Source organism: Neoarius graeffei, chromosome 26, assembly GCF_027579695.1.
Source record: "Neoarius graeffei isolate fNeoGra1 chromosome 26, fNeoGra1.pri, whole genome shotgun sequence".
Taxonomy (NCBI): Eukaryota; Metazoa; Chordata; class Actinopteri; order Siluriformes; family Ariidae; genus Neoarius; species Neoarius graeffei.
In genome coordinates this window covers 16,308,693-16,335,184 of record NC_083594.1, presented here as the reverse complement: position 1 = coordinate 16,335,184, position 26,492 = coordinate 16,308,693, and the positions used below count along the sequence as shown (strand labels likewise).

Genomic DNA, 26,492 nt, shown 5'->3' with positions numbered 1-26,492 from the left:
TCCTGCCTAGTCCACTCAAGACTGCTGTCTATCCTGGTTCCCCGTTGGCGGAATGACCTTCCCATTGAGGTCAGAACTGCTGACTCCTGGACCACCCTCAAGTGCAGACTGAAGACTCACCTCTTCAGGTTGCACCTCTCCACGTCCTCCCTGCCCACTGTGTAACTGCGTTTCGGTCTAGACCAAATCAGGTTGTGTACTGTCTAGCCTTGGGTTAACCATTAGTTAGTTGTACTTTATATGGTTGGTTTGTTTCCTTGGCTGTTTGAGTATTAATACTTCAACAGAATATTTCACTTGTTCAGTTGGCACTGGAACTTTCTTGTTTAGAAGTTCAGCACTTTGTGTACCTGACTTCTACACTCGTTGCACGTCGCTCTGGATAACAGCGTCTGCTAAATGCCATGTAATGTAATGTCATGATGGCTCAAAGGTTTCAGGTTCTTGGTTACTGATCAGACAGTTCGGGGTTCAAGCCCATGCACCACTCTTGAGTGCTGGGTTCTTGAGCAAGGTCCTTAACCCTTTCTGCTCCAGGGGCATTGTATCATGGCTAAGCCTGTGCTCTGACCTTCCTAACACACTGAAGAAAAGAACTGCACTGTGCTGTAGTGTATGTATGAAAAAGGCTGATTCTTCTTCTAATTTAGCTTTATATAACTGAGACAGTTAGAAGCGTCACGCAATGATGCTATCTGTATTTGGCTGCATCCAAATTCTCAGTACATGCTATTGACGGTTAAGTACCTACTACCCCGTTGTAATTGTATTGTGTCCTAGGAGTATGCGAGCGAGTAGTAAGGACACGATTAAATATATACAGTATGTTTCTGCAATGCCAGAAAATTTTAAAGAATACATTTGTACACCACTGCAACAACTGGCTTTGCTTCCTCGAGCCATCTTCTTTTTATTTTTCCAGGAGGGAAATTCATCTTCGGTTATATGGAGGCTCCAGCTGAATTATAGGATATCGTAGTGTGATATGTTTGCATACAGATGGAGTAGATCATCCGGATACTGTTCAACTACTATTAAACGCCTACTGAGCATTCATAAACCCTACATAATGCTTTTTTTCATCTTGATAGGATGGAAGTACGTGTATTTGGATGCAGCCTCTGTTTCTGTGTAGTCCTCCTAATATCTGTAGTGGGCGTGGCCTAAACCAGGCAGTCTTTTTTTTTTTTCCTGAAATAAATATCAATCCTACCACTTTGCTCCTTGGAAACAGTGGTGAACAATGAAAAAGGGCTAGAAATGTCAGCATGGTGTGTGAATTCTGGCTCTGACAGTTCCTCAACCTCAGCTAAATCACTCGAGTATGTGTATTGGACTATGTTTGTTTGTTTATTTGTTTGTTTTTAAATCCTGCTTGCATAGTTCGTCTTTTTCTTTGCTTTTACCCCTGCAATATTTTTGAACAAATTTATCTGGTTCCATTTTGTAAAATATAAATAAACTATTAACCTAATTTAAACCAACACAATCCTGACCAGGCAGATACTAAAGATAAAGGAATAAAGAAATGAATGCTGTATGTATATGCTAGACAAGTGTGTGTGTGTGTGTGTGTGTGTGTGTGTGTGTGTGCGTGCATGCTCTCCCGCACCTCCTCCAGCTTTATCGTGATCATGGTGAAGGCTCGGAACACACACTCTGTGGGGCCGGTGATGGTGATGATCCGCTCGGGACAAGAACCCTCGGAGATGTTAATGCGTGCGCTGCTCTGTTAGGATAGACAGATCAAAAGAAAGAGAAATGAATGACAGGATTAGATGGAGTTGAACATGTATAGTATAGGAAGGTGGTAGACATTACTGCTGATATCTCACTGCCCCCGTTCTTTCTGTCTTTCTCTGTATCAAATCACTCAGAGACGCTTTCTTGTATTCTTGTGTGTCTTTTAGCACCTCTGTGGACCAGCTTCTGGGCTTTGAAATATAAATATGCTTGCAAAAGTGTGTGTGTATGTGTGTGTGTGTGAGAGACAGAGAAGGCGTGTTTGTGATAAAAGATGTCTGGGTGCCCCCTGCTTTCGTTTTGCATGTAAAACAGACAAAGAGACTTCTTCGTACTAGTGTTTTTTTTTTTTTAAATAGACAGCTATTTTTAAACCATGACAGTCACTATAAATGCATTAACGTGTGTGTTTCTTTCTGCTCGTGCGCTCACTGACTAATTCTCGTGTGTGTGTGTATGTGGATGACTCAAGAAATTGCTGTGCTGGACTGTGTGAATCATCCTCCTTCAGGCCCCCTGCTGTCTCTCTCCATTAACACTGATCACTCCATCAATCTCTCTCTTTCTCACACACACACACACACACACACACACACTGCTCTGGCTTTGTGCATATGCCACACAGTTGTGCTACGCAAACACCGTAGAGCTGCCATTTCAGAACCGAGAAGGAATCAGTGGTGTGGCAAAATGGGACAAGAGTGCATGAAGAATTTGCTATTTATGTGTTTCTACAAGTTGCATTGGTAGAATAAGTGATTTGTTGCTTGGTGTAAAATGAATGTACATTATTACATTCATGTGTTGCTTTAGTAGATTTAAGAAATTTGGACAAAACGGCCACACTTATAATGTACACCAATGATCTAAAGATGTATTCTTGCATAAAACTAGTGTTTATTGTATTCCTATTATGTAGTAAAGTTGCATTACCCAAATGTACACCACAGCACTGCTGACTTCTTTATTCTGACTGGTCAGAAAGTACCGATAGTATTGACAGCGCCCCGTTAACAGATTTAACAAAGAGGGTATAATCATTGAAGGTATAGATGTTGATGCTGTCTGTGAGGAAATGTTTATTTCACATTTTTGGAAGGAGTCTCCAGTGTCAGCCCTTTGTTTACGGTAAATGGTAAACATTTTTCGACAACAGGAAGTCTTCAGGATGGAGGAGTTTACTCAATACTACAGCTGGTAGCTTCTCTGTGCCAACATGAAAAGGATTTGTTTGACAGCACTCATTGGCCTGACCAACACACAGTACAATGGGAAAGTCCAAGGAGCTCAGTGCAGATCTGAGAAAGAGGGTCACAGATTTACACACTCATGAATGTCTCTTGGAGCCATTTCTAAACAACTGAACATCATCAGTTCAAACAACTGTATGTAAGTAAAAGTTATTGGGAGGTCTCGCCACTTTGCCAAGCTACTTTGCTGGAAGAAGACCCAAACTGTCAACCCTCAGCTGAGAGGAACTTGGTTCGGATGGTCAGGAACCACCAAGGCACAGGTCTGCCACGAACTGGAAGCTGCTGGAATACTGTCTACAGTCAAATGAGTTTTATATCCCCGTGGATTGAGAGACTGCCATCCAAGAAGGAAGTTCCTGCTTTAAAATTGATACCTTCAAGCTTGACTAAAGTTTGCAGCTGACCACATGGACAAAGAAAAAGCCTTCTGGAAGAAAGTTTTATGGTCAGTGGAGACAAAGATTGAGTTGTTTGGCCACAATGACCAGAGGTACAAAGGAAAACTGTTCCACTGGTGGTGGTAGCATCATGCTCTGGGGCTGTTTTGCTGCCAGTGGAACTAGTGCATTGCACAAAGTGGATCGATGAATGAAGAACCTCAGAATTCTTCAGCATAACCTCAAACCAACAGACACTTGGACACAAATGGGTGCTCCAACAGAACAATGACCCCGAACACACACTAACGCTGGTTGTGGAATGGATAAAGCAGGCTAACTTTAAGCTTAAAACAAGTCCTGCCCTCAACCCTATTGAAAATATGTGGATGGTGCTTAAAATCCAGTCCATGCTAGAAAACACACAAATTTAACTGAACTCTACCAATTCTAGCTAGAAGAGTGGTCAAACATCCAACCAGAATTCTGCCAGAAGCTTGTTTATGGCTGTCTGGCCAAGGTCAAACTTGTTAGGGGACGTTTAACCAAATATTAGATGTGCTGTATGTATAGTTTTGCCCCGTTTATATAATCATTACCTCGTGTTGATTTCAGAAAAAGTCAAAGTCTCCCCCATGCCAGGACCCAGTCTTCCCTGGCAGTCTCCTGTCCTAGTACTAACCGGGTCCTTAAGGTGTATTGGGTGGCGCCAGTTTCCGTTTCTATAGCCCTCGGCTTCTCACCTATTACATAGGGTTACAGTGGGGCAACCAGTCCTTGGGTAACCATGAGAGTTTGGCTCCCTACTCACATCTGGACTGGGGCATGCCTTGCCAGATGGCAGTAGGTACCATTTTTGTGATGGTCTTTGGGATGACCCAACAGCAAGTAGAACTGGTGCAACTGAACTTGCTTTCCTTTTTTAAAAAAAATAAAATAAAATAAATACTTGTTTTCTTTTCCTTTAATTATTGGTACTGCACCCTCTTTCAATACGGGCTTATAGCCAGCGCTCCTCAACAGATCAGAGGTTTCGTACGAGTCTTCAGTAAAATGTGCAGAGCAGAGGAGAGACCACTTCATAGGCGCCCAATGTGTCTGTGAATTTCTCGCAAAATGCATCCAAATCTTTGCAGTTTGAACATACTTGGGCCATGAATGCAATGTAAATCCACCTTCTGTCATGTTACTGCATCGGCCAGCAACACATCTACGTGGCATGGCGATAAATTAGCTCAAAATGGAGGATCGGAGTTGCAGTTAGCTCTGTGTTTTAGTATAGCGGAAATGGCGACGAGACCGATAGACTTCCTGCGGTGACGTTACGGACGTCAAGGTCATTCACTCAGACCGCTACCTATATGAATCATTTTAATCGTAAAAATTACTATATTAGATTTATTGTTAATGCTTAAAACTATTCCTGTACCATTCTTGAGGTCTCAAGGCATCTATAAACAAAAGTGAGGCCATGGTTTTGCGTATCTCCTTTAATAAGAACAGATTTCAGCTGACTGATTGGCTAGCTGCTAAATTTATGACCTGTCCATCCCACACAATGTGTTTCAACTATTAGAAACACACTTTCATTGATATTGCACAAATTGTACTTCCTTTTTCTAACTGATGGAATAAAATTCATTCTTGTTTGTGAACACTGACCCTCCACGTTTCCATACTGCCTTTAAGAATTAGCTTCTTTCGCAGTGTCTGAATGAGGCCGTTTTGCAGTTGGTTTCAGGTTCTGCTGGGTCTGCAGTTTGATTACATTTATAGCTCAGCCGTTGAATGGCTATTTCTTGCTTATTGCTTATCATTTGTAAAATTTATTCCTGCAATCTAAGACGCTCGCACTACAACAACTGAAATGAGGATGGCTTTTTTCCACAGGCTGCCAGATGTTTGTAGGGAACCAGATGGTCTGGTGACCTTTACTCAACCTCGCTTTGACCCCTGCTTGACCTATTGGTTTCATTGTTTATAGCTAGTCGTCTCTATTACTGTAATTCCCACTCATCTCAGGCCTTTCTAAACGATCAGCTCTCAACAATTCATTTCTCTATTAGCTAGACTGACTGCTGGTTTCAGCTCATATCCAATACAAGACTCCTGCTTCGGATTTTTATCCTTGGTATTTTTTTATCCTTGGAATCCAAATTTGGCATATATGAATCAGTTCTATCAACTCCCCTTCATCCCATCATGTATCGTTGGGACCACAAGCTACATTTCAAAATTTGGATAATATGTAAATATTTTAGAGCAACCAGCTCTATCTCATATCCAATGCTCACACAGCATTTAAATTTTGGCCCTGGTCTGGTCCATGTCATGCATGAGAGATGGTCTCGTCAAGGTTTTTCTGGCAACAAGATTCAGAGACGTTTATGATCATTTCGTGGTGTTATGTAGGCCAGATGAGTGTGGACTAGCACTGAGCCATCACTAATTTGCTATTTGTACTCACTTTTCAGAGATTCTGGCATTGAGATCATAGCTGTCCTCAGATTTCTCTTTCTTACCATGTTGGCAGGATTTTCCGTGTCTCGGCTCGAACCCTACCCCAACCTCTGCATCTTCCTGTTTGAACTGAAACTGAAAAATTCTTGTTCTCTCAGCAATGGGATATCGAATTAGTTTGGTTTTTATATTTAATTCAAAAAATGTGACCCATAATGAAAAACAAGGTAGAAAAATAAAGTATGCCATTCATGACATTCCAACATCTGTTATATGATGTCAATTTGTGGAAAAAAAAAGTTAAGGAAACAGGTTGTGATAGAGTAAATCTAGGACATGGGGTGGAAAATAATTAAATGTGATTTACTTTTTCTTTTCAAATACAGAAAAATAGAAACTCGCTATGGTCAGGGTTGCCAGGTGAGTGAATTTACCACTTAACTGGGCCACCTCACTGTGGGATGAAATTTTTTTTTTAGCTCATCCGGTCACGGGCCAGGCCGGATGAGCTTATGCGATCACGTGTCGTCCGTCTGTTGTCCGTTCGTCATCATTATCCGTCCACAATTTACAAAAATTGCTACCCCTCCTACAGGATTGATTGGATTTTGATCAAACTCACATACAGTGTTCCCCAGGTGGGTGCATAAAAGTTGTCCAGATGGTGGCGTCACCTGTCATATTAACGATTTTATGGGCGTCTGAAGTTTTTGAGTGACCCATCACATTAAACGCTAATCTTCATAAACTGCTGGGACGTTTTCACTGAAACTCACCCAGAAGACTCTCAAGACATATACCAATAAGATTTATTCACCAGGTGGTGCCACCTACCATGGATGAGGCTCCAGAGGGGTCACGTGCAATTTCACGAAAATCGCTACTCCTCCTACAGGAGTGATCAGATTTTGATCAAACTCATATGGAATGTTCTCCAGGTCGGTATGTATAAAAGTTGTCAAGATGGTGGCGCCACCTCTCATATTTAACATTTTATGGGTGTTTGAAAATTTTGGGTGACTCGTTACACCAAACACTACTGTTCGTAAAGTGCTAGGACATTTTCACTGAAACTCACCCAAAAGACTCTAAAGACATATACCAAGAAGAATTGTTCACCAGGTGGCGCCACCTGCCATGGATGCGGCTACACGGGTCATATGCAATTTCACAAAAATTCCTACTTCTCCTACAGGATTGGTCAGATTTCAAACTTGCACACAACAGCAGTGGCCGATATGAGCTACAGCCTCATTGAGGCTTTTTTTTCCCCCCTTGGGTTGCATTTTTTTTTTCCCTGAATCTAAAAACCATTTTGAAATGATAGTTATGATCCTGAATTGTAGAAGCGGTGTACGTATCTGTTTTGCAGTGGCAGGTTTTCAGTTTTATTTATAGCCAATGGGCTGACACAGGATGGAGTTTATCACTTACAGTATACATTCACAGTGACGGACCAACAGTTTCAGGAGGCTGTTCATGCAACCTTTCTTTTGCACTTCATTCCTTCAACAACCAGCCAAAGAAAGCCTCTACCGTACGTCCGACTGACTTGTATAAAAGCAAACTTTTCATTTGACAGGTTTGTTTAAATGTAACATGTTCATATGAGGGCGTATATTTCTCGAAACATTATGGTGTGCGCTGATTCAGATGTGAAGTCCACTGTGCACGTGGTCTGGCTGTAACTCGTACATCATCGAATGAAAATGGTGACGCTAGTCTGACTCAGATGACATTTTTACTTGCGACAAAATGATAGCTAAAGTCTCAGTGTCTTCATATCAAGGACACACATACAATCCTTTACCAGGAGAGAGTAAAGACATTGGTGACAAAATCATACCTCTCAGGTTTTTCCAGAAGCCCATGCTTTATTTTTTTGTAGCCTGTGTAATGCGTATAATTATCATGTCATACTTTTGAGTTAAATTATGCTATTTGACACTGTTTAGACTAGTTAATTGGACTTCCAGGCAAGACCAAGAAGGGACTGGGTAGCAAACGGAAGCTTTGACTTGCTCCGTGGACTGGCTAATGAATTTGTTTTGTTCAACCTTCTTGTCACGTAATATTAATATTAATTCAAGAGGATTTTACACTTTTTTTTTTAAATTTTACAATATTACATCCATTTTTTTTTCGGAGCGGACACTCAAATTGAGCCCCGGACATGCCTGATAATTGTCAAAATGACACTCGGTTGCGAATTAAGAAAGAGAGAGAGAGTGCAGTATCTGTTGTACATCTTGTGCATTATGAAGCCAAAATCATTAGTCTTCATTTCACGGTGACAACGAGCGCATGTCTGTCAAACACATTGTTATGCTCTGTGTGTGTGTGTGTGTGAGAGAGAGAGAGAGAGAGACACACACACACACACACACACACACACACACACACACACACACACACACACACAAGCATCATCTTAAGAGTTCCAGCTTTACTTCAGTTACTTTATAGATAAAATGAAAAGGCATTTTTTTTAAGGGCTCTGAACACACACACACACGCACGCACACACACACACACCTGAGCTTTTCTCCTTTGTAAAATCCCCTTGTGTTTTGAGAGTGGCCTTGAAACTCCCCATTTAACAGGAGTTCATGAATGTATATAGTGTGTGTGTGTGTGAGAGAGAGAGAGAGAGAGAGAGAGAGAGAGAGAGAGACAGTAGTCCTTGAGATGATGGGCTTCATTTACATATTCATGCTCTCTCTCTCTCTCTCTCTCTCTCTCTCTCTCCTTGTGTTGTCTTGTTAGTGTCGATGTGAAACACGCTTTATTCCGTGTTCTGCCTTTTCTCTGTCTTTTCTCTGTCACTGGCCGAGACCAACGCACTGAACTTTTAATGTGGCTGCACACCAGACGAGCTTCAAACAAATCCCATTTCCTCTTTGGTTTGAATAAAGTACAACACACACACACACACACACACACACACACACACACACACACACTTCTTGGAGATGTTGGTAGATTCTTGATGTCCTACCTCCTCTCGTATCCTCTTCACCGTTTCTCCTTTCTGTTATAAACGAAGAACAAATGAGTGATTTACAGAGCAATTTATACTTTACGAATAATCCAAACATTGTACAAACTCAGAACACGTTAATTAAACAAACCCATGCAGAGAACAGAGGAACAGAGAATATAAAAATGTTTAAAGCTATTTCCATGGCTTACAATCTTGCATCCAATTTCGTTAAATGATTAAATCATGAAAACAACTGAAACTACAATGAACATTTTGACCCCAGTCTTTGGGACAAAAAGTCAGTGATCGTAATGAGCTGGATCAGACGATGCTCAATTTTCAAATACGTTCTAGTTTCTTTTATAACCGCTGCACATGATCTATGGTAACACTAGTCAGAAACAGATTGAGAATTGTGCTATTTAAACAAATAATTCGGAATAATGGTGAAGCTTTCTACAATGTTGTTTTTTTGTTTTATATCTATGGAAGGTGACAGTAGCCGTGTTTTCATGAACCTGGTAAATGGGGAATTTGAAATAGCGAACTAAAAAAAAAAAGTAATGAAAACGGATGAATTTAAAAAAACAACTCTTAACTATATTGAAAAAAGTTCTTACGCTGGCATGAGCTGTTTTTTTTTTCCAGACGATTCATTAATGCAATATTTCGCAAAAATTGAAATGGAAACACCTTTTTTCAAATCAAATTCAAATTTATTTGTCGCATATATAATCATACAGAGTGCGACATGCAGTGAAATGCTTATTACAATGCTCCTTTGGTCATGAAGATAGTTTGGCGGGCGGGGGGGGGGACGACGACGAGGAAAGGGAGCAAGACAGAATGTAATAGAATAAAAAAAGAATTAAAAAATGTGGTGACTGAGTGCTCTGCAGAATATACACAATATATATATATATATATATATATATATATATATATATATATATATATATATATATATATATACACACGAAATATACACACTATACACTATAGAATATGCAATATACAGAATATTTAAGTTCTTCCACAAAATCGAGTTGTACATGAGCTGATAGCCAACGAGGTGCGTAGCACTGAGTTGGCTATAAGCCGTGTACAACGAGATTGAGTGGAATAACTGTTTTATTCTATCCACATTCACTGGGTTTTGAGAAACGGAGCATTTTTAATTTTTGCAAATTCGATAAATAAAAACTTTATATAAAATGTCTGACAAAATCATTTCCACTTCGAATGTAAACAAACCAGTGAAATGACAGTAGCAATTTGTGAAAAATGCTATAATAATAATAATAATAATAATTCATCTCATCTCATCATCTCTAGCCGCTTTATCCTGTTCTACAGGGTTGCAGGGTCGCAGGCAAGCTGGAGCCTATCCCAGCTGACTACGGGCGAAAGGCGGGGTACACCCTGGACAAGTCGCCAGGTCATCACAGGGCTGACACATAGACACAGACAACCATTCACACTCACATTCACACCTACGGTCAATTTAGAGTCACCAGTTAACCTAACCTGCATGTCTTTGGACTGTGGGGGAAACCGGAGCACCCGGAGGAAACCCACGCGGACACAGGGAGAACATGCAAACTCCACACAGAAAGGCCCTCGCCGGCCACGGGGCTCGAACCCAGGACCTCCTTGCTGTGAGGCGACAGCGCTAACCACTACACCACCGTGCCACCCGCGATAATAATAATTGAAAAATAAAAAAATATATATGTTCTTCCCATTAAATACTTTTTTATTCTGTATTTTGTTGCTTTTTTAATACTTTTTGGGGTTTTGTTTTCCAGTAGAGTTTTTATTTCGTCCCTGGTTGGTTCAGCAACATGCGCCGCCATTTTCTTCTTCTTCTTTAGGGTTTTTTGGTGGTTGGCAAACCAACTTAAAGGTGCATTACCGCCACTGACTGGGCTGGAGTGTGGAACAGGAGATATTGCGGGGAGGGGGGAACACCCGCCTATATTCTTTTACCTATTTCTGTTTCTTTTAAATACCTCATAACAGTTTTTGGGGTTTTGTTTTCCAGTAGAGTTTTTATTTCGTCCTCGGTTGGTTAAGCAACACGCTCCACCATTTTGTTTTTCTCTACTCACGGTATATGAGCTGATATCCTAGTAGTAGAGTAGCCAATCAGAGCGTGCGATTGCTCATATCCAGTGAATGTGGGTAGAATAAGTATGAATATATTGCACTGTAACGAATATATTAAAATGAATATTGCACTGTAATTAGGTTGCACAAAGAGGTATAATTGCTATAGAAATGTACTGTATATCTTGTACTTTAGTTCGATGAAATTACATGAAGAGGATGTAAGAGATGGTGGGGATGAGGGTGAAGTGGTGACGATACCTAGTAGTTGTCTGTTGTTGTCCTTTATTGTTTGTTATTGTTGTTTTACTTTTGTTTTATTGTTTTTTTGCATTTACAGTAAGTCGCATCTATGACAAATGGAAACGCTACCTTTCTGAAAAAAAGAATGCTTTTTGATAGCTATAGCAAGAGGAGGAATTTTTACATGAAGAGAAATCCTAGCTTTAATCGTGTAATCTCACTGACTGGAGAAACAGACCATTTGCAATTCTGTTTTGTCGAAATAAAAAAAAAAAATCACTTCTATTGTGCACAAAACTGCAATGGAGACCCAGCTAATGGATTTACTTATGGGTGCTTTGCGCGCCAGAATGCCAGGAACCACAGAGAGAGAGAGAGAGAGAGAGAGAGAGAGAGATGGAGCTGACAGAGGTCGCAAAGAACACACCCGCACATACACACACCGGCGCATGAGCTTGAAAAGTGCTGAGCCCCTGAAATACTGCGACAATGTTAAAAAGTGTTCGTGGGAAAAATAAAGTGAGCTCGAAGCTCTGCCAAAGTCCAGCTGTCTCTCTGTTCTTCCTTCGAACCCACCTTCACACATCCCAGGTTCTACAATAATCCATATGTAACTATAAATGGATAAAAAACAACTTTTTTTTTCTTCGTTTCAGCAATTGTTTGAGCGGTTTACCAAACCAAATGTGCAAAAATATTTATATTTTTATATTTATATTATATATAATATTTTATTATATTATATTTTTATATTTATTTTTATATTTAAATATTTATAATAGTTTATATTTTAAGAGAAGACACGTTGGTCTTGATACTGGACTCAGATATTTGGAGCCTGTTGTAAAATCCAGAAGGATCAGTCCACCAAGAAAAAAAGAGAATCTTGGCTTGGCTTTGAGTCACATAAGCAGACCGTCTCTAGTGTTTCACAAATGCTTGAGTAGTGAGAATATAGGAGTGACTCCACATACCTGTGTTTAATAACCTTTCTGCTTTTCTCATTGTCTTTTCACTGGTTCCTGACGATAATGTCTCTTTTATAACCGATCTGAATGGAAGGTTGGGTTTTATAGAAATGGAAGGCTTTAGTAAGAAACAAGCAGCCTTATGTGAAACATATTGAATCTGGCTTTAAGTTACACCACTTACAGTGACCTCCACAATTATTGGCACCCCTTGTCAAGATTAGTACAAAGGGTGAGAAAAAAATCCACCTTTTGGTGAAGTAGCTTCATCTCACACTGGAAAAAAAAAGAGAAAAACCCAACCTTTATTTGAAATTTATTCAGAGAAAAACAAATCCCTCATCAAGATTTTTTTTCCCAACAAAACACATGTGCCACTATTACTGGCACTCCTGCATTTAATACTTTGTATCACCTCCTTTTGTCAGTAAAAAAGCACCGAGTCTGTCCGATAACATTTTATAAGTTTGGAGATACAGAGCAGGGCATCTGAGACCGTTCCTCTTTACACAATCTCTCCAGATCATCCAGGGTCCTCGGCCCGCTCTTGTGCTCTCTCCTCTTCAGCTCAGCCCACAGGTTTTCACTGGGGTTCAGGTCAGGGGACTGAGATGGCCAGGGCAGAAGCTTGATTCTGTGCTCAGTGAACCATTTTTGTGTTGATTTGGACATCGGATCATTGTCCTGCTGGAAGATCCAGTGACGACCCAGTTTTAGTTTCCTGGCAGAAGCAGACAGATTCTGATTTAAAATGTCCTGGTATTTCATGGGGTTCATGATGCCATGGACCCTAACAAGGTTTCCAGGGTCTTTGAAGGAAAAACAGCCCCAAAGCATCACAGAAGTTCCACCATATTTTACAGTTGGGATCGGATTCTTTTCATTATAACCATCCTACTTTTTACGCCAAATCCACCTTGAATGTTTATTGCCAAATAGCTCCATTTCTGTTTCATCAAACCATAGAACATGGTTCCAGTCAAAGCTGTAGTACCGTTTCGCAGATTTCAGGTGCTTATGTTTGTGGTTAACTGACAGAAAAGGTGTTGGGTTTTTTTTTTCCCCTGGCAAACGTTCCAAATAATTTGTTGGCATGGAGGTGGAGTCTGATGGTGGTTTTGGAGACTTGGACTACGTTCAGACTGCACCCTGAAACGACCCATATCCGATTTTTTTGCCCATATGCGACCTGTATCCGATTTGTTATTGACAATCTGAACGACACAGATCCGATTTTTTCACATGCGACCCAGGCCACTTGGATATGTGGTCCTAATTCCGATGCATATCCGTTATTTTCACATGCGACTGCAGTCTGACCAGACAGGTCGCATTCATGCGACCTACACGTCATCAACAACACTACGTTCAGACTGCAACCTGAAACGACCCGTATCCGATTTGTTGTGAAATCCGATTTTTTTGTTAGGCCGTTCACATTACCAATTATATGAGACTTGTATGCGATCTCCAATATGAACGGAAAACGACCCAAAAGTGTCTCGCATGCGCAAATTGACATGTAATAAGCACATCTACGTAATACGTAAACAAAAAAAAAGTGCACTCTTCAAGTTTGCAAGTAAAGCATGGAGATGAGGCGAGACCTGGCGATGTGGTGAAAACTGTATAAATGTTGTTGTTTTCCACCAAAGAGGCGGGATTAGCCAACGCAGAATAGTGACATTTGTCTCTTGTTGATGACGTGTAGGTCGCATGAATGCGACCTGTCCGGTCAGACTGCAGTCGCATGTGAAAATAACGGATATGCATCGGAATTAGGACCACATATCCAAGCGGCCTGGGTCGCATGTGAAAAAATCGGATCTGTGTCGTTCAGATTGTCAATAACAAATCGGATACAGGTTGCATATGGGCAAAAAAAATCGGATATGGGTCATTTCAGGGTGCAGTCTGAATGTAGTCCAAGAGACAAACGTCACTATTCTGCGTTGGCTAATCCCGTCTCTTTGGTGGAAAACAACATTTGTACAATTTTCAGAATTTAAATAGACTTTTATAGAATTGATCAAGCTAATGGTGGATTTGGTAGGGACCTGGATGTTAAATCATCCTGTATTACAAGATTATAAGATTGTTCTGGAAATTTCCAGTAATTTGACACCTTCGGTCTCATTAGTCTGCTGCCCACATTAATCAGATTATTGTGTGAGTTCCGCCGCTGCCACAAAAACCACATCGCCAGGTCTCGCCTCATCTCCATGCTTTACTTGCAAACTTGAAGAGTGCATTTTTTTTTTTTGTTTACGTATTACGTAGATGTGCTTATTACGTGTCAATTTGCGCATGCGGGACACTTTTGGGTCGTTTTCTGTTCATATTGGAGATCGCATACAAGTTTCATATAATTGGTAATGTGAACGGCCTAACAAAAAAATCGGATTTCACAACAAATCGGATATGGGTCGTTTCAGGTTGCAGTCTGAACGTAGTGTTGGAAACCCCAAGATTTTACTTTTTCTTGTAATTCACCAACAGTGATCCTTGGGGACGTTTTGCCTCTCTTACCCTCCTCACTGTACTTGGGTGCAAAATAAACTTGGGTCCTCTTCCAGGCAGGTCTACAACAGTTCCAGTTGGTGTCCACTTTTTTTTTCTTTATTATTATTATTAGGCGGCACGGTGGTGTAGCGGTTAGCGCTGTCGCCTCACAGCAAGAAGGTCCAGGTTCGAGCCCCGTGGCCGACGTGGGCCTTTCCGTGTGGAGTTTGCATGTTCTCCCCGTGTCCGCGTGGGTTTCCTCCGGGTGTTCCGGTTTCCCCCACAGTCCAAAGACATGCAGGTTAGGTTAACTGGTGACTCTAAATTGACCGTAGGTGTGAATGTGAGTGTGAATGGTTGTCTGTGTCTATGTGTCAGCCCTGTGATGACCTGGCGACTTGTCCAGGGTGTACCCCGCCTTTCGCCCGTAGTCAGCTGGGATAGGCTCCAGCTTGCCTGCGACCCTGTAGAACAGGATAAAGCGGCTAGAGATAATGAGATGAGATTATTATTATTATTATTGCTCTAACAGTAGAAACATACATTTTCAGGCGAGTAGCTATTTTTTATAACCATTCCCTGACTTATGAAGGTCAATACACTTCTCCCTCATTTGTTTTGTGTGTTCTCTTATCTTTCCCACGCTGATGGATGACTCAGGGAATTTGGCCTCTGTGTCACCTCATATTTGTCCCCGGTTAATCAGGAAGTCATGGATTACAGCTGGAAAGTTCCTACACACTCCAATCAGCTCAAAAATACTGTACAATTTAAATGGGAAACGTGCTTCAGTTACATTGTGTTCACGATCATTTCCAGCGGTGCCAATAACAGTAGCATGTGTTTTTGTTGAAAATACTTATTTCCTAATGAGGGATTTGTTTTTCTCTGAAGAAGGTTATTACAATTCAACTTGGATTTTCCCCCCTAATCTTTTCAAGGGGTGCCAATACTTATGGAAGGCACTGTATGCGTCCTGATAAACCTCACTCGTAAATGTTTTCAAGCTGGTGAACCTAATGAGCTAAATGACAATCAGGAGGTTCTATGATTGCTGTGCCATTTAGCTCTTATAAAGTTCAACTTTATTTTATTTTCATCTTTTTTTTTTTTTAGCATTCGTCATTGCTGAATCTGTAAACATGCATCCAACCATTCAAAATCATGTGTTAGCACAGCTCAGGCAACAATTTGTCACTTTTTATGAGGTTTTATTCATGACAATTGCTGAATTTTGCTCTTAAAGGCACAGTCCACCGTACTTCCATAATGAAATATGTTCTTCTCTGAATTGAGACGAGCTGATCCGTACCTCTCCGAGCTTTGTGCGACCTCCCAGTCAGTCAGACGCGCTGTTACTCCTGTTAGCAATGTAGCTAGGCTCAGCATGGCCAATGGTATTTTTTGGGGCTGTAGTTAGATGCGACCAAACTCTTCCACGTTTTTCCTGTTTACATAGGTTTATATGACCAGTGACATGAAACAAAGTTCAGTTACACAAATTGAAACGTGGCGATTTTCTATGCTATGGAAAGTCCGCACTATAATGACAGGCGTACTAACACCTTCTGCGCGCTTCGACAGCGCATTGATATCTGAGCTCCATATCAGTGTGCTGTCGAAGCGCGCAGAAGGTGTTAGTACGCCTGTCATTATAGTGCGGACTTTCCATAGCATAGAAAATCGCTATGTTTCAATTTGTGTAACTGAACTTGTTTCATATCACTGGTCATATAAACCTATGTAAACAGGAAAAACGTGGAAGAGTTTGGTCGCATCTAACTACAGCCCCAAAAAATACCATTGGCCATGCTGAGCCTAGCTACATTGCTAACAGGAGTAACAGTGCGTCTGACTGACTGGGAGGTCGCACAAAGCTCGGAGAGGTACGGATCAGCTCGTCTCAATTCAGAGAAGAACATATTTCATTATGGAAGTATGGTGGACTGTTCCTTTAAATGAGTAAAAAAAAAGCTGGAAAGTGAAACTTTTTGAGCACAGAATTAGCAAATACATCATGTGGTGAGGGCGGCACGGTGGTGTAGTGGGTAGCGCTGTCGCCTCACAGCAAGAAGGTCTGGGTCCGAGCCCTGTGGCCGGCGAGGGCCTTTCTGTGTGGAGTTTGCATGTTCTGCCCGTGTCCGCGTGGGTTTCCTCCGGGTGCTCCGGTTTCCCCCACAGTCCAAAGACATGCAGGTTAGGTTAACCGGTGACTCTAAATTGAGCGTAGGTGTGAATGTGAGTGTGAATGGTTGTCTGTGTCTATGTGTCAGCCCTGTGATGACCTGGCGACTTGTCCAGGGTGTACCCCGCCTTTCGCCCGTAGTCAGCTGGGATAGGCTCCAGCTTGCCTGCGACCCTGTAGAACAGGATAAAGCGGCTACAGATAATGAGATGAGATGAGATCATGTGGTGAACTAGCATTCATGCTAATGGTTTGAATAGACCCCTTCGCAGTAAACGTCATTCATACGTAAGAGGAAATTGCGCACGCAGCCTGGACCCAAAAAAGACTCAGCGACGGTAGAGATGAGAAGAAATATTTGGAAGAAATGCCTAGTTGTTGTGTTGTCGGGTGTCAGAATTGTAGCAGTGATGGGGTTAAAATGTACAGAATTCCAGCAGGATCTCACCCATTCCAAAAAAATCGCCAACGTCTATGGCTACAAGCCATCAAACGTGTAGACTGGGATGAAAGCACCATCAAAAATGCACAGGTTTGCAGTGCCCACTTCATCACAGGTAAGATCAGGCTATTTATTAAATCTTTCTTCTTTATTCTTTCTAGTCTTCGTTTATTGATGTAGCAAAATACTTTGGTAACGTTTGTCTGATTAGCTGGGTCATAGTTACACAATGTAATGAATATTGTTAGCATGTTAACTTAGCTTTGCATGCAATTGTGTTTGTAGGAGAGCTCTCGCTTGACCCAAGCAGTCCAGATTTTGTGCCATCATTATTTGTGTATGCCGAAAATCACAATTTTAAAGCAAGGATGGAAAGGTAAAATTGTGTGCCCTCACTCTAAATGCCAACTTACGTTGACTGCTCTAACCTAGCTCCCGCCCCGTTCAGTTTCATTTCTGCTCTCTGCCTCTCGCTTTTTACGCAGCTCTGATTTCTCTTAGCTGCACTCTTTACACTATCATTCCTTTCATGCCATTACCTCCTGCAAATTGCTGTTTAGTGTTGGGATTTGCTGTTGTAGCTAAAGCCACATTGCCATCACATCACTGGCATAATTTGATTAAAACAAAATGAATATGAATGTCCCATTGTTAAGTTGTAGTCTCGCTGTAACCAGAATGTTGATGGCAGGCTACTTTTGTAAATAGGTTTTTTTTTTTTGGAGTTTGACATTTTTTGTAAATAGTATGACTGCCTTCAGATATCAGAGGAAAACTTACTAACATCGTCCGTCCACTCTTTAATTAAATACGGATCCGGTAGGCCAGGGGTTTTCAAAGTGTGGGAGAGTCAGCCCCCCCTCAGAGAGCAAATAAACAACAGCGCCCCCCCCCACAATTTTTGTTGTTGCTATACTTAATGTTCCATTCGTATTTAAAAAAAAAACGGTTGTTGTACACATTTTTATTTTTTTTCTTTTACACATTTTAAACATCTGTGCTTTTCTTTTTAAAACATCTTGTTTTACACATTTTAAACATCTCATAGCATCGTTAGCTAGCACCTCTTGGCAGACAACACACTGTGGCAGTGGAGCATCTTCAGATCCAGTCCATGAAAATCCAAACTTTAAATAATCGTGGTCATACTTCCTTCTTTTTTCAGTCCCCCCAGGATTCCGCGGGCCTTTTTTGTGATTGTTGCAGGCTAAAATGTCTGATGTTGTGGGGGTTTTCCAAAAAATTGCGATGAAAGTTGTGGTGTTTTTTAGGTTTTTGTTGCGATTAGATTCCGGGAGGAAGTGAAAGTTGCGAGAAATTGTTGCGATTTTCTCTTTTTGTGATTAAAATTGAGTGATATGTTAAATATTAAGTTATTACTGAAAAACTATTGATTAAAAAAACAAAGACACTGAGAAATGGTCCTATAAACAACTTTACCAATATAAAAGATTACCAGGACTACAAAAATGCAGAAAAATAGGCTTTACTTATCCAAATGCACCTGTTGGTTCAAAAGTTAAAGTGCAGAGAACCTCACAGCACAACATGAAGTTACCTTAAAATATAATATAAATGCCTCAGCTTTCATGTAAGAAAAAAAAAACTATTAATACTAGTACTGTGTGCAGGCAGTCTCTCCTGAAGACTAAATTAAACAATAATTATAAACTAATAAAATAAATGGCTCAGGCTTCATAGAAAAAAAAACAATTTGAACAGAATCTCACAGTATTATGCTGAAGCTGCCTAAACAATGGAAAATAAAATACCATTTTGGCAAAAATGTTGGCATCCATTCATTTCTTGTATTAAGTAAAAAAATAACGTAAAGTGCACACAGTCCTTCACTGTAAACATAACACACTTTCAGTAACAGAATTTAAGCCTACTGTACATAAACACTGACTCGCATATGCAGTGTTGCCAGATACTGCTGACGTTTTCCAGTCCAAAATATGTTCAAAATCCGCCAAAATACACTTAAAATCGCCCAATCTGGCAACACTGCGCGCATGCTACTTCTCTTGAACGTATACACGGAAGTAAGGCGGAAGGTACAGTAGTTTATCGACGTCACCTCAAGACGACGCCAACGATTGGTCAAATTTGCGGGAAGGTTGCGGTGATTGGATATAATTGCAACACCGCCCTGAATTTGCAAATCGCAACATCGCGAAATCCTGGAGGCTCTGTTTTTTTGCTTGGCCCAGACTCTGTCTCCTCACTCACTGTAGCTTTAGGTACTAAAAATCGATCCATTTTGTCTCTGGTAAAGGCTAGCTGAAGTTCGCTAAATGTCCGCAATAGTAACTTATTCTGGTTTATGTTTCCTCACGTTGCGCTCCCCCTGAAGAACTCTGGCGCCCCCCAGGGGAGGCGCGCCCCACACTTTGAAAAGCCCTGCGGTAGGCGATGTCCACTTGTTAGAGTTAACTTATTTATGTAGCGTTCTCGATCTTGTAACGACAATTGTTTTGCATAATCTGACAGCTCATAATGCCGGTCTATGGGCAGCGCCATTGTTTCTGAGTCCAGGCTGCGCGCGCATCCTGGCAACGGTCGGTTTGTTTACAAACATGCGAAGGGGTCTATACATTCAGGACATTCCAGTGTTTGTTTGTTTGTCATAATAATTTCCATCATTTTACATCTTAATTTAAGTAGTTGTTCCAGTTGGCATGGAAATAGTAGTTTATAACATCCTGTGATACAGTATAACTCTTGCTAACCCGAGGCATGCTAAAGAATATGAAAGTAGCTGGACCCATAATAAGTATTAAGTGCAATGTGAGATGAGAAAACATCATCTCAAAGCTGTTTACTTTTTGTGAAGGACGCAGACTGATATTGTGCTCCCTGTTTGTTTCCCTTATCCGAAATTAATGTGCTTAACTAGCTAACTAGCTCACCGTACATTATTACATTGTTAGCTAGCATTTTTCATCTTGCTAATTAGTTTTCTGGAAAAACTAGTCATGGGACTGAGATGCACTTTAGAACTTTTATTGGTCTATTTTGCTATCTAATAAATTTGATCTCAAATAGCATGTTTTCACTCCTAATGTAGTGCCTAATTTCAAGTGATAGTGTATGACTGCCAGTGATGGGAATAACGGCGTTAGAAATAAACGGTGTTACTAACGGCGTTACTTTTTTTAGTAACGAGTAATCTAACTAATTACTTTTTACATCGTTATAACGCCGTTCCCGTTACTTACAATAAAATACTATGCGTTACTTTATTAAAGCTGTTCTCATCTGGCACGCTGCTCGCTCAGCCTTTCTTTCCTCTGCTTTAGTGTGGGGCGGGGAGATGCGAGACAACGGCATAGTAAGCCAATCAGAGTAGATTTGGACAGCATACGTAGGTAGGCTCCGCCTACTGCACTACTGCGCACACTTTCAATCAGAAGACACAGCGGTGGCGAGCGGTCAGCCCAACACTGCATTTTCACATTGGAAATACAGCCATTACTTTTCATTACTTGAAATAAAAGGCAAAAATGTCTACGTGCAATGCACATTATGTCGAGGAACAAAGCGTTTGTCCTCGTCAGTGGCCAGTAATTAGTAACATAATTTTAATAACTACAAAAATATATTAAATTTGATAGATGTCTTATCTCACATTGTCCCACAAAAATATTAATATAGTGTAGATAATGTTACTAATTGGTTCTGTTAAGTGTCCATTTCAGTCATTAAACACATTTAACATTCACTTTTATTATGATTACACTAATTGAATTTGATTTCTTTTTTTTGGGGGGGGGGGGGGGGGGGTGTGTAACAGAAAATGTAACTGAATAATTACTTTCCCTGGTAATTAGTTACTTTTATGACAAAGTAACTCCGTTACTAACTCAGTTACTTTTTGGGAAAAGTAACTAGTAACTACAACTAATTACTTTTTGAAAATAGCGTGCCCAACACTGATGACTGCTAATATTCGAGCAGTTTTAACACTGTGCACTTTTCAGAGAGAAAAATGTCCTCGTGTCCAAAAAATCATGTCCACCAGAGCACATGCTGCTAAGTCAATCTTTCTTGGCTGAACAGTGGTCTGTCTGTCATAGTCAAAACTCCATCATGCTCCAGTTCACTGTGTGCATCTGCTTCTTCTCTTCAGGGGTGGATGGTGATTTATTTGTCGATGTGAGTGTAATGTGTAGCTGGGAAGGCAAAACGCTAGCAAAAGCTCAGGGGCTTGTTAGCGAGCTAGCCATCAAGTGTGAATCTGTATGACGTGGGCTTTCCGGGAACATTCTGACAGATTCCGTGCGGCCAACGTGACGAGAGAAAATGTTGAAAAAGACTACACCGCGTGTGATTCTCTGAGATACAACAACATGATGTGCGTGTTGGGGAAGGATGCTGCAGGACTCACTGCTAGCTAGCGGCTCAGGTTTCTGAAGAAGAGCACATGCCCACACGCCAGTTACACGCTGCACGTTAATGATAATGATCTTTGCTCTTATGAAAGCTCCATTCATGCTGCCTTCAGGGATAAACAGTGTCAGCTAGCGATATTAAGTAATACAAGGTTTCAAACTGGAACCAAATTCCATCAGGACTTTATATGACGCATGAAAAAACTTAATAGACCGTTATTGTGATTACGGTTTACTTGGCATTCTTATTACCTGTGGGGTCTCCAGTTAACATAAGCAATTCTCATAACAGATCATTATCATATAAAGCAGCACTAGCACTTGAAGGAAAACTCCACCAAGAAATACACTCAAGTCCCAATAAAAATGGCTTCTAGGCTCTGATTTAATTCTTTATATTGATGACTTTCTTTCTGAAACAAGAAGTCAGGCTGAAAGCGTGTTGAAGTGCTTGACTGAATTTCAAACATCCAATAGTGTTCAAGCTATGCCACACCTCAGCAAATCGGAACAAACCTGACAGTGAGATAGCAAGATCGCTAAATATGAGTAGAATTCAATGAGAACCTGTTAGTACCGTATTACTCTTAGCCGTATCCTTTCTCCCGGAGAAGCCCCAAATATGTAAAGAGGCAGAATGGCTGTTTACAAGTTGGCAAACCAAATCAGAGACGTCCCAGTCCCAGAACCTGACCTCATACAAATTCCTTCCTCTTCAACATAAATAAACAGCATCCTTCCCCCCCCCCCCCAAACCAGGCAATTGGTTTTGGTTGAAATTCAATTGCTTGGAAAAGGCAATAGCGTGAACAAAGATGCATAATGACAAGCTGTGTTTACTCCTAACAGAGTATTACTGTAGAGTAAGATCCTCTTCTGGGGATGGGATATCCAGTATGCAGTCTTTTCTAGGGAGCATTTAACTGAACAATTTAATTGGATTAATTTTTTTCCAGTAATTTTCCTGGAAAAGCCTAATTATCAAATTTAAATGAATATACACTACTGTTCAAAAGTTTGGGGTCACCCAGACAATTTTGTGTTTTCCATGAAAAGTCACACTTTTATTTCCCACCATAAGTTGTAAAATGAATAGAAAATATAGTCAAGACATTTTTCTGGCCATTTTGAGCATTTAATCGACCCCACAAATGTGATGCTCCAGAAACTCAAAACTGGCTTATAGTACCAGTCAAAAGTTTGGACACACTTTCAAATTCATTGTTTTTTCTTTATTTTTATTCATTAACAGACACTTCATGTCAAAGTAATGATGGATGCCGTTTCTCTTTACTTAGTCGAGCGGTTCTTGACATAATATGGATTATTACAGTTGTGGAATAGGGCTATTTACTGTATTGTTATTATTTACTATTTACTGTTTGATCTCAAACGTATTACCAAGCCAAGAAATTGCAGTAATTAACTTTTGACGAGACACACGTGTTAATTGAGAAGCGTTTCAGGTGACGACCTCATGAAGCTGGTTAAGATAATGCCAATAGCATCCAAAGCGTCATCAAATTAAACGCTGGCTACTTTGAAGACTCTACATAAAATATGAAACATATTTTTTAACACTTTTTCTTTTTTAATTTGACATATAATTCCATACATGTTCCATGTGTGATTTCATAGTTTTGATGTCTTCAGTATTGTTCGACAACATACAGAAGAACCTATGAATGAGTAGAGTAGGGGTGTCCAAACTTTTGACAGGTACTGCAAGTTCAAGGTCAGAATCAGGTGTAGCTGTGACATGCCACGTTTTAGGTGAAGTCCACAGTGGGTAACTCAGCATAATGAGTGCATTTGTTAGCACAGAACTGGCAATATACAAAATGTAAATAAAATACCCGGCATCCTTGTCGAGGACATTATGCACATCCTAATAATTTACTTTTTTTTAATATTAATAATTTACTTCACCTATAATTTTGGTAATGGGTTTGCATAATGGGTTTAAAGTGACCTCATGTCCAATGAATGTAGATAGAATAATTATGTTTTGTTTTTCTCTACCCATGGTCTACGAGCTGATAGCCTACGATAGTAGTAGTAGAGTAGCCAATCTATTGTGTGGAATGGGGGATATTGCGGAGGGAACCAATATTCTTTTAGCTCTTTTTGTTCCTTTTAAATACTTGATAATTTTGGGGGTTTTGTTTCCAGTAGAGTTTTTATTCCATCCTCGGTTGCTTCAGCAACACGCTCTGCCATTTTGTTTTTGTCTATGAGCTGATAGCCTAGTAGTAGAGTAGCCAATCAGAGCGCACGATTGCTCATATCCAGTGAATGTGGATAGAATATATTTTTTTAAATTCCTGTTTACTTGGTTATCTATGTTGTTTAAACAGTCCTAGCAAGTATTATTGAACTAAGTACTCGAGCTAGCAATCTAGACTTGATTGTGTCAAGTTCGTGCAAGTGATACCATCACGCCATATACTAGTGAATGTGTGTGTGTGGGGGGGGATAGGTCTTACGCTATACCGTTCAAAAGTTTGGGGTCACCCAGACAGTTTTGTGTTTTCCATGAAAAGTCACACTTTTATTTCCCACCATAAGTTGTAAAATGAATAGAAAATATAGTCAAGACATTTTTCTGGCCATTTTGAGCATTTAATCGACCCCACAAATGTGATGCTCCAGAAACTCAATCTGCTCAAAGGAAGGTCAGTTTTATAGCTTCTCTAAAGAGCTCAACTGTTTTCAGCTGTGCTAACATGATTGTACAAGGGTTTTCTAATCATCCATTAGCCTTCTGAGGCAATGAGCAAACACATTGTACCATTAGAACACTGGAGTGATAGTTGCTGGAAATGGGCCTCTATACACCTATGGAGATATTGCACCAAAAACCAGACATTTGCAGCTAGAATAGTCATTTACCACATTAGCAATGTATAGAGTGGATTTCTGATTAGTTTAAAGTGATCTTCATTGAAAAGAACAGTGCTTTTCTTTCAAAAATAAGGAAATTTCAAAGTGACCCCAAACTTTTGAACCGTAGTGTATTTCCAAAATTTTTTTGTCTTCCTTTTTTTTCTTTTCTAAGATATTGCACTATATTGGTGTCTGTTACATTAAAGTGCATATCACGGGTAAATTCAGGAGCAAGATCAATGTAATTCTCCTATTTTATATTAAACTTTGGTCAAATATCTGAAACATTTTGCGCAATTTTTTTACCTTGCGCAATACCAGAAAAATTCAGTTGAAATCAAGCCATTTGACGCGAATTGGTCTGCCTCTGAAAAAACTTGGCATTTGGATTTCCCGGCAAACATTGATTTTCATGACGTGACGTGTGGGACGCTTCCTTCTGAATCCTACGTCAGCGCTGGCTTGTTTATGAGAAAACGACCTGGTGGTTTTCTGCAAATTTCTTCAACGTTATCACGTAATTATTAAAATGGTTAACAGATGTATCGTAGGAGGGTGTAGCAACACCAATCTTGATGGGATTAGTACTCATCGTTTTCTAAAAGATCGGACAATGAGAGAGAAATGGGAGCGCTTCGTGCGAGGCACCTGGAAAAATTGGCTACATGCTACAGACTACAGCATTATTTGCGGTGCTCACTTCACAAGGCCCGACGACTTTGAGAACTATTTGCAGTGGGAAATGGGCTTCACGAGGCAACTTGATCTGAAAAAAGACGCAGTTCCATCCAGCGCTCAGGTGACAATTCCATATTTCAATGCAAAATTGCTAGCTGCTAAACTTGGTCTACACAGGCTGTGCACTGAAACCGTGCAAAGCTCTCGCAGCTTGCTGGCGCTTCTGCAGGTGACGTCACGAATCTGGCTCCAGACTCCCTTGGGATTTTTCCAGACGCGTTTTGTTATTTTATTTTTTTCTGCTGTAGACAGATGGCCTTGTGCAAAATTACCCTTCTGGATGAGTGTGTAAAGGGACGTACTTTCATATAAAAAAAAAATGAAACTGTTCCAGAACATGCACTTTAAGGGACAGGTACGAAAATCTGGTAAACACGCATTTTGATTTAAATATGTTTCTACTGAAGCATTTGTGATGTGTTCAATGATTCTGGTGTTAATTTGTTGGTTGGTGAATTTTTTTGGTGAGAATAACAAGTATGATGGTGCTGATGGTGGTATAAGCATGAACATTAAAGCTTTGGAAGATGATATTTGAGCAGAATGTACAGATGAGGAGGTGAGAGAGCTGGACAGACCAATCCTGTATTCATGCTCGCAAGCGCCAGTTCACGCATGTCGCTTGTTTTTTGTTTCTTATGGGTGTGTAATGGCTGCTACCGTTGGACAGCATGTACAGCCTACGGCCTATTATACAACTTGTTTAAAATGTATGAACATTTAACAATGTATTTACAATTTTTAACGTGTGAGGTTTCTTAAAATTTTATTTTATTGATAAGATTAAAACAACAACAACAAGAAGTCTTATTTTGCTGGCCCTGTTATTGAGCTCTCTCTCCATCAGGCATACACAGATACATTTAAGTATTTTGAACCCTGCCACATTCTCCTGCCCTTGGGCGTAAATTATGGGGGAAGGGGGGATTTTTGTGATCCCCAATAATCCAAACTGACGAATACAACCCCCAAACGGTCCCCAAATTTAAGACTTGGTTGCGCCCAACCCATCCTCCTCTCCCCGCATCTTCTCACAAGCAAAAACTGGTGCGAGCAGGATCAAGCCAGCATACAAAAAGAAAAGCGGTGCACCAAAAGACCAACCATCAAGTTTAGCTTGTTGGTCTCACAAAAAAAGAACAATCTCTTCCCAACAGAAGGTATGCTACTGTAAAGGTAATGGTGCTACCACTCATGAGTCAAATAATT

At 40.4% G+C, this 26,492-nt stretch overlaps 1 protein-coding gene across 7 annotated transcripts in view; it reads right to left on the bottom strand.

Annotated features, from left to right (window-relative positions):
• Window positions 1–26,492, bottom strand: part of pcbp4 (poly(rC) binding protein 4) — a 259,012-nt gene that overhangs the window by 84,315 nt on the left and 148,205 nt on the right. For all 7 annotated transcript variants that reach the window (XM_060910937.1, XM_060910936.1, XM_060910938.1 and 4 more), the window contains 2 exons: window positions 8,832–8,864; window positions 1,613–1,729 (listed from right to left, as the gene is read on the bottom strand). In XM_060910937.1, the coding sequence (XP_060766920.1) occupies window positions 1,613–1,729; window positions 8,832–8,864 (150 nt within the window). The remainder of the gene's footprint in view (window positions 1–1,612; window positions 1,730–8,831; window positions 8,865–26,492) is intronic.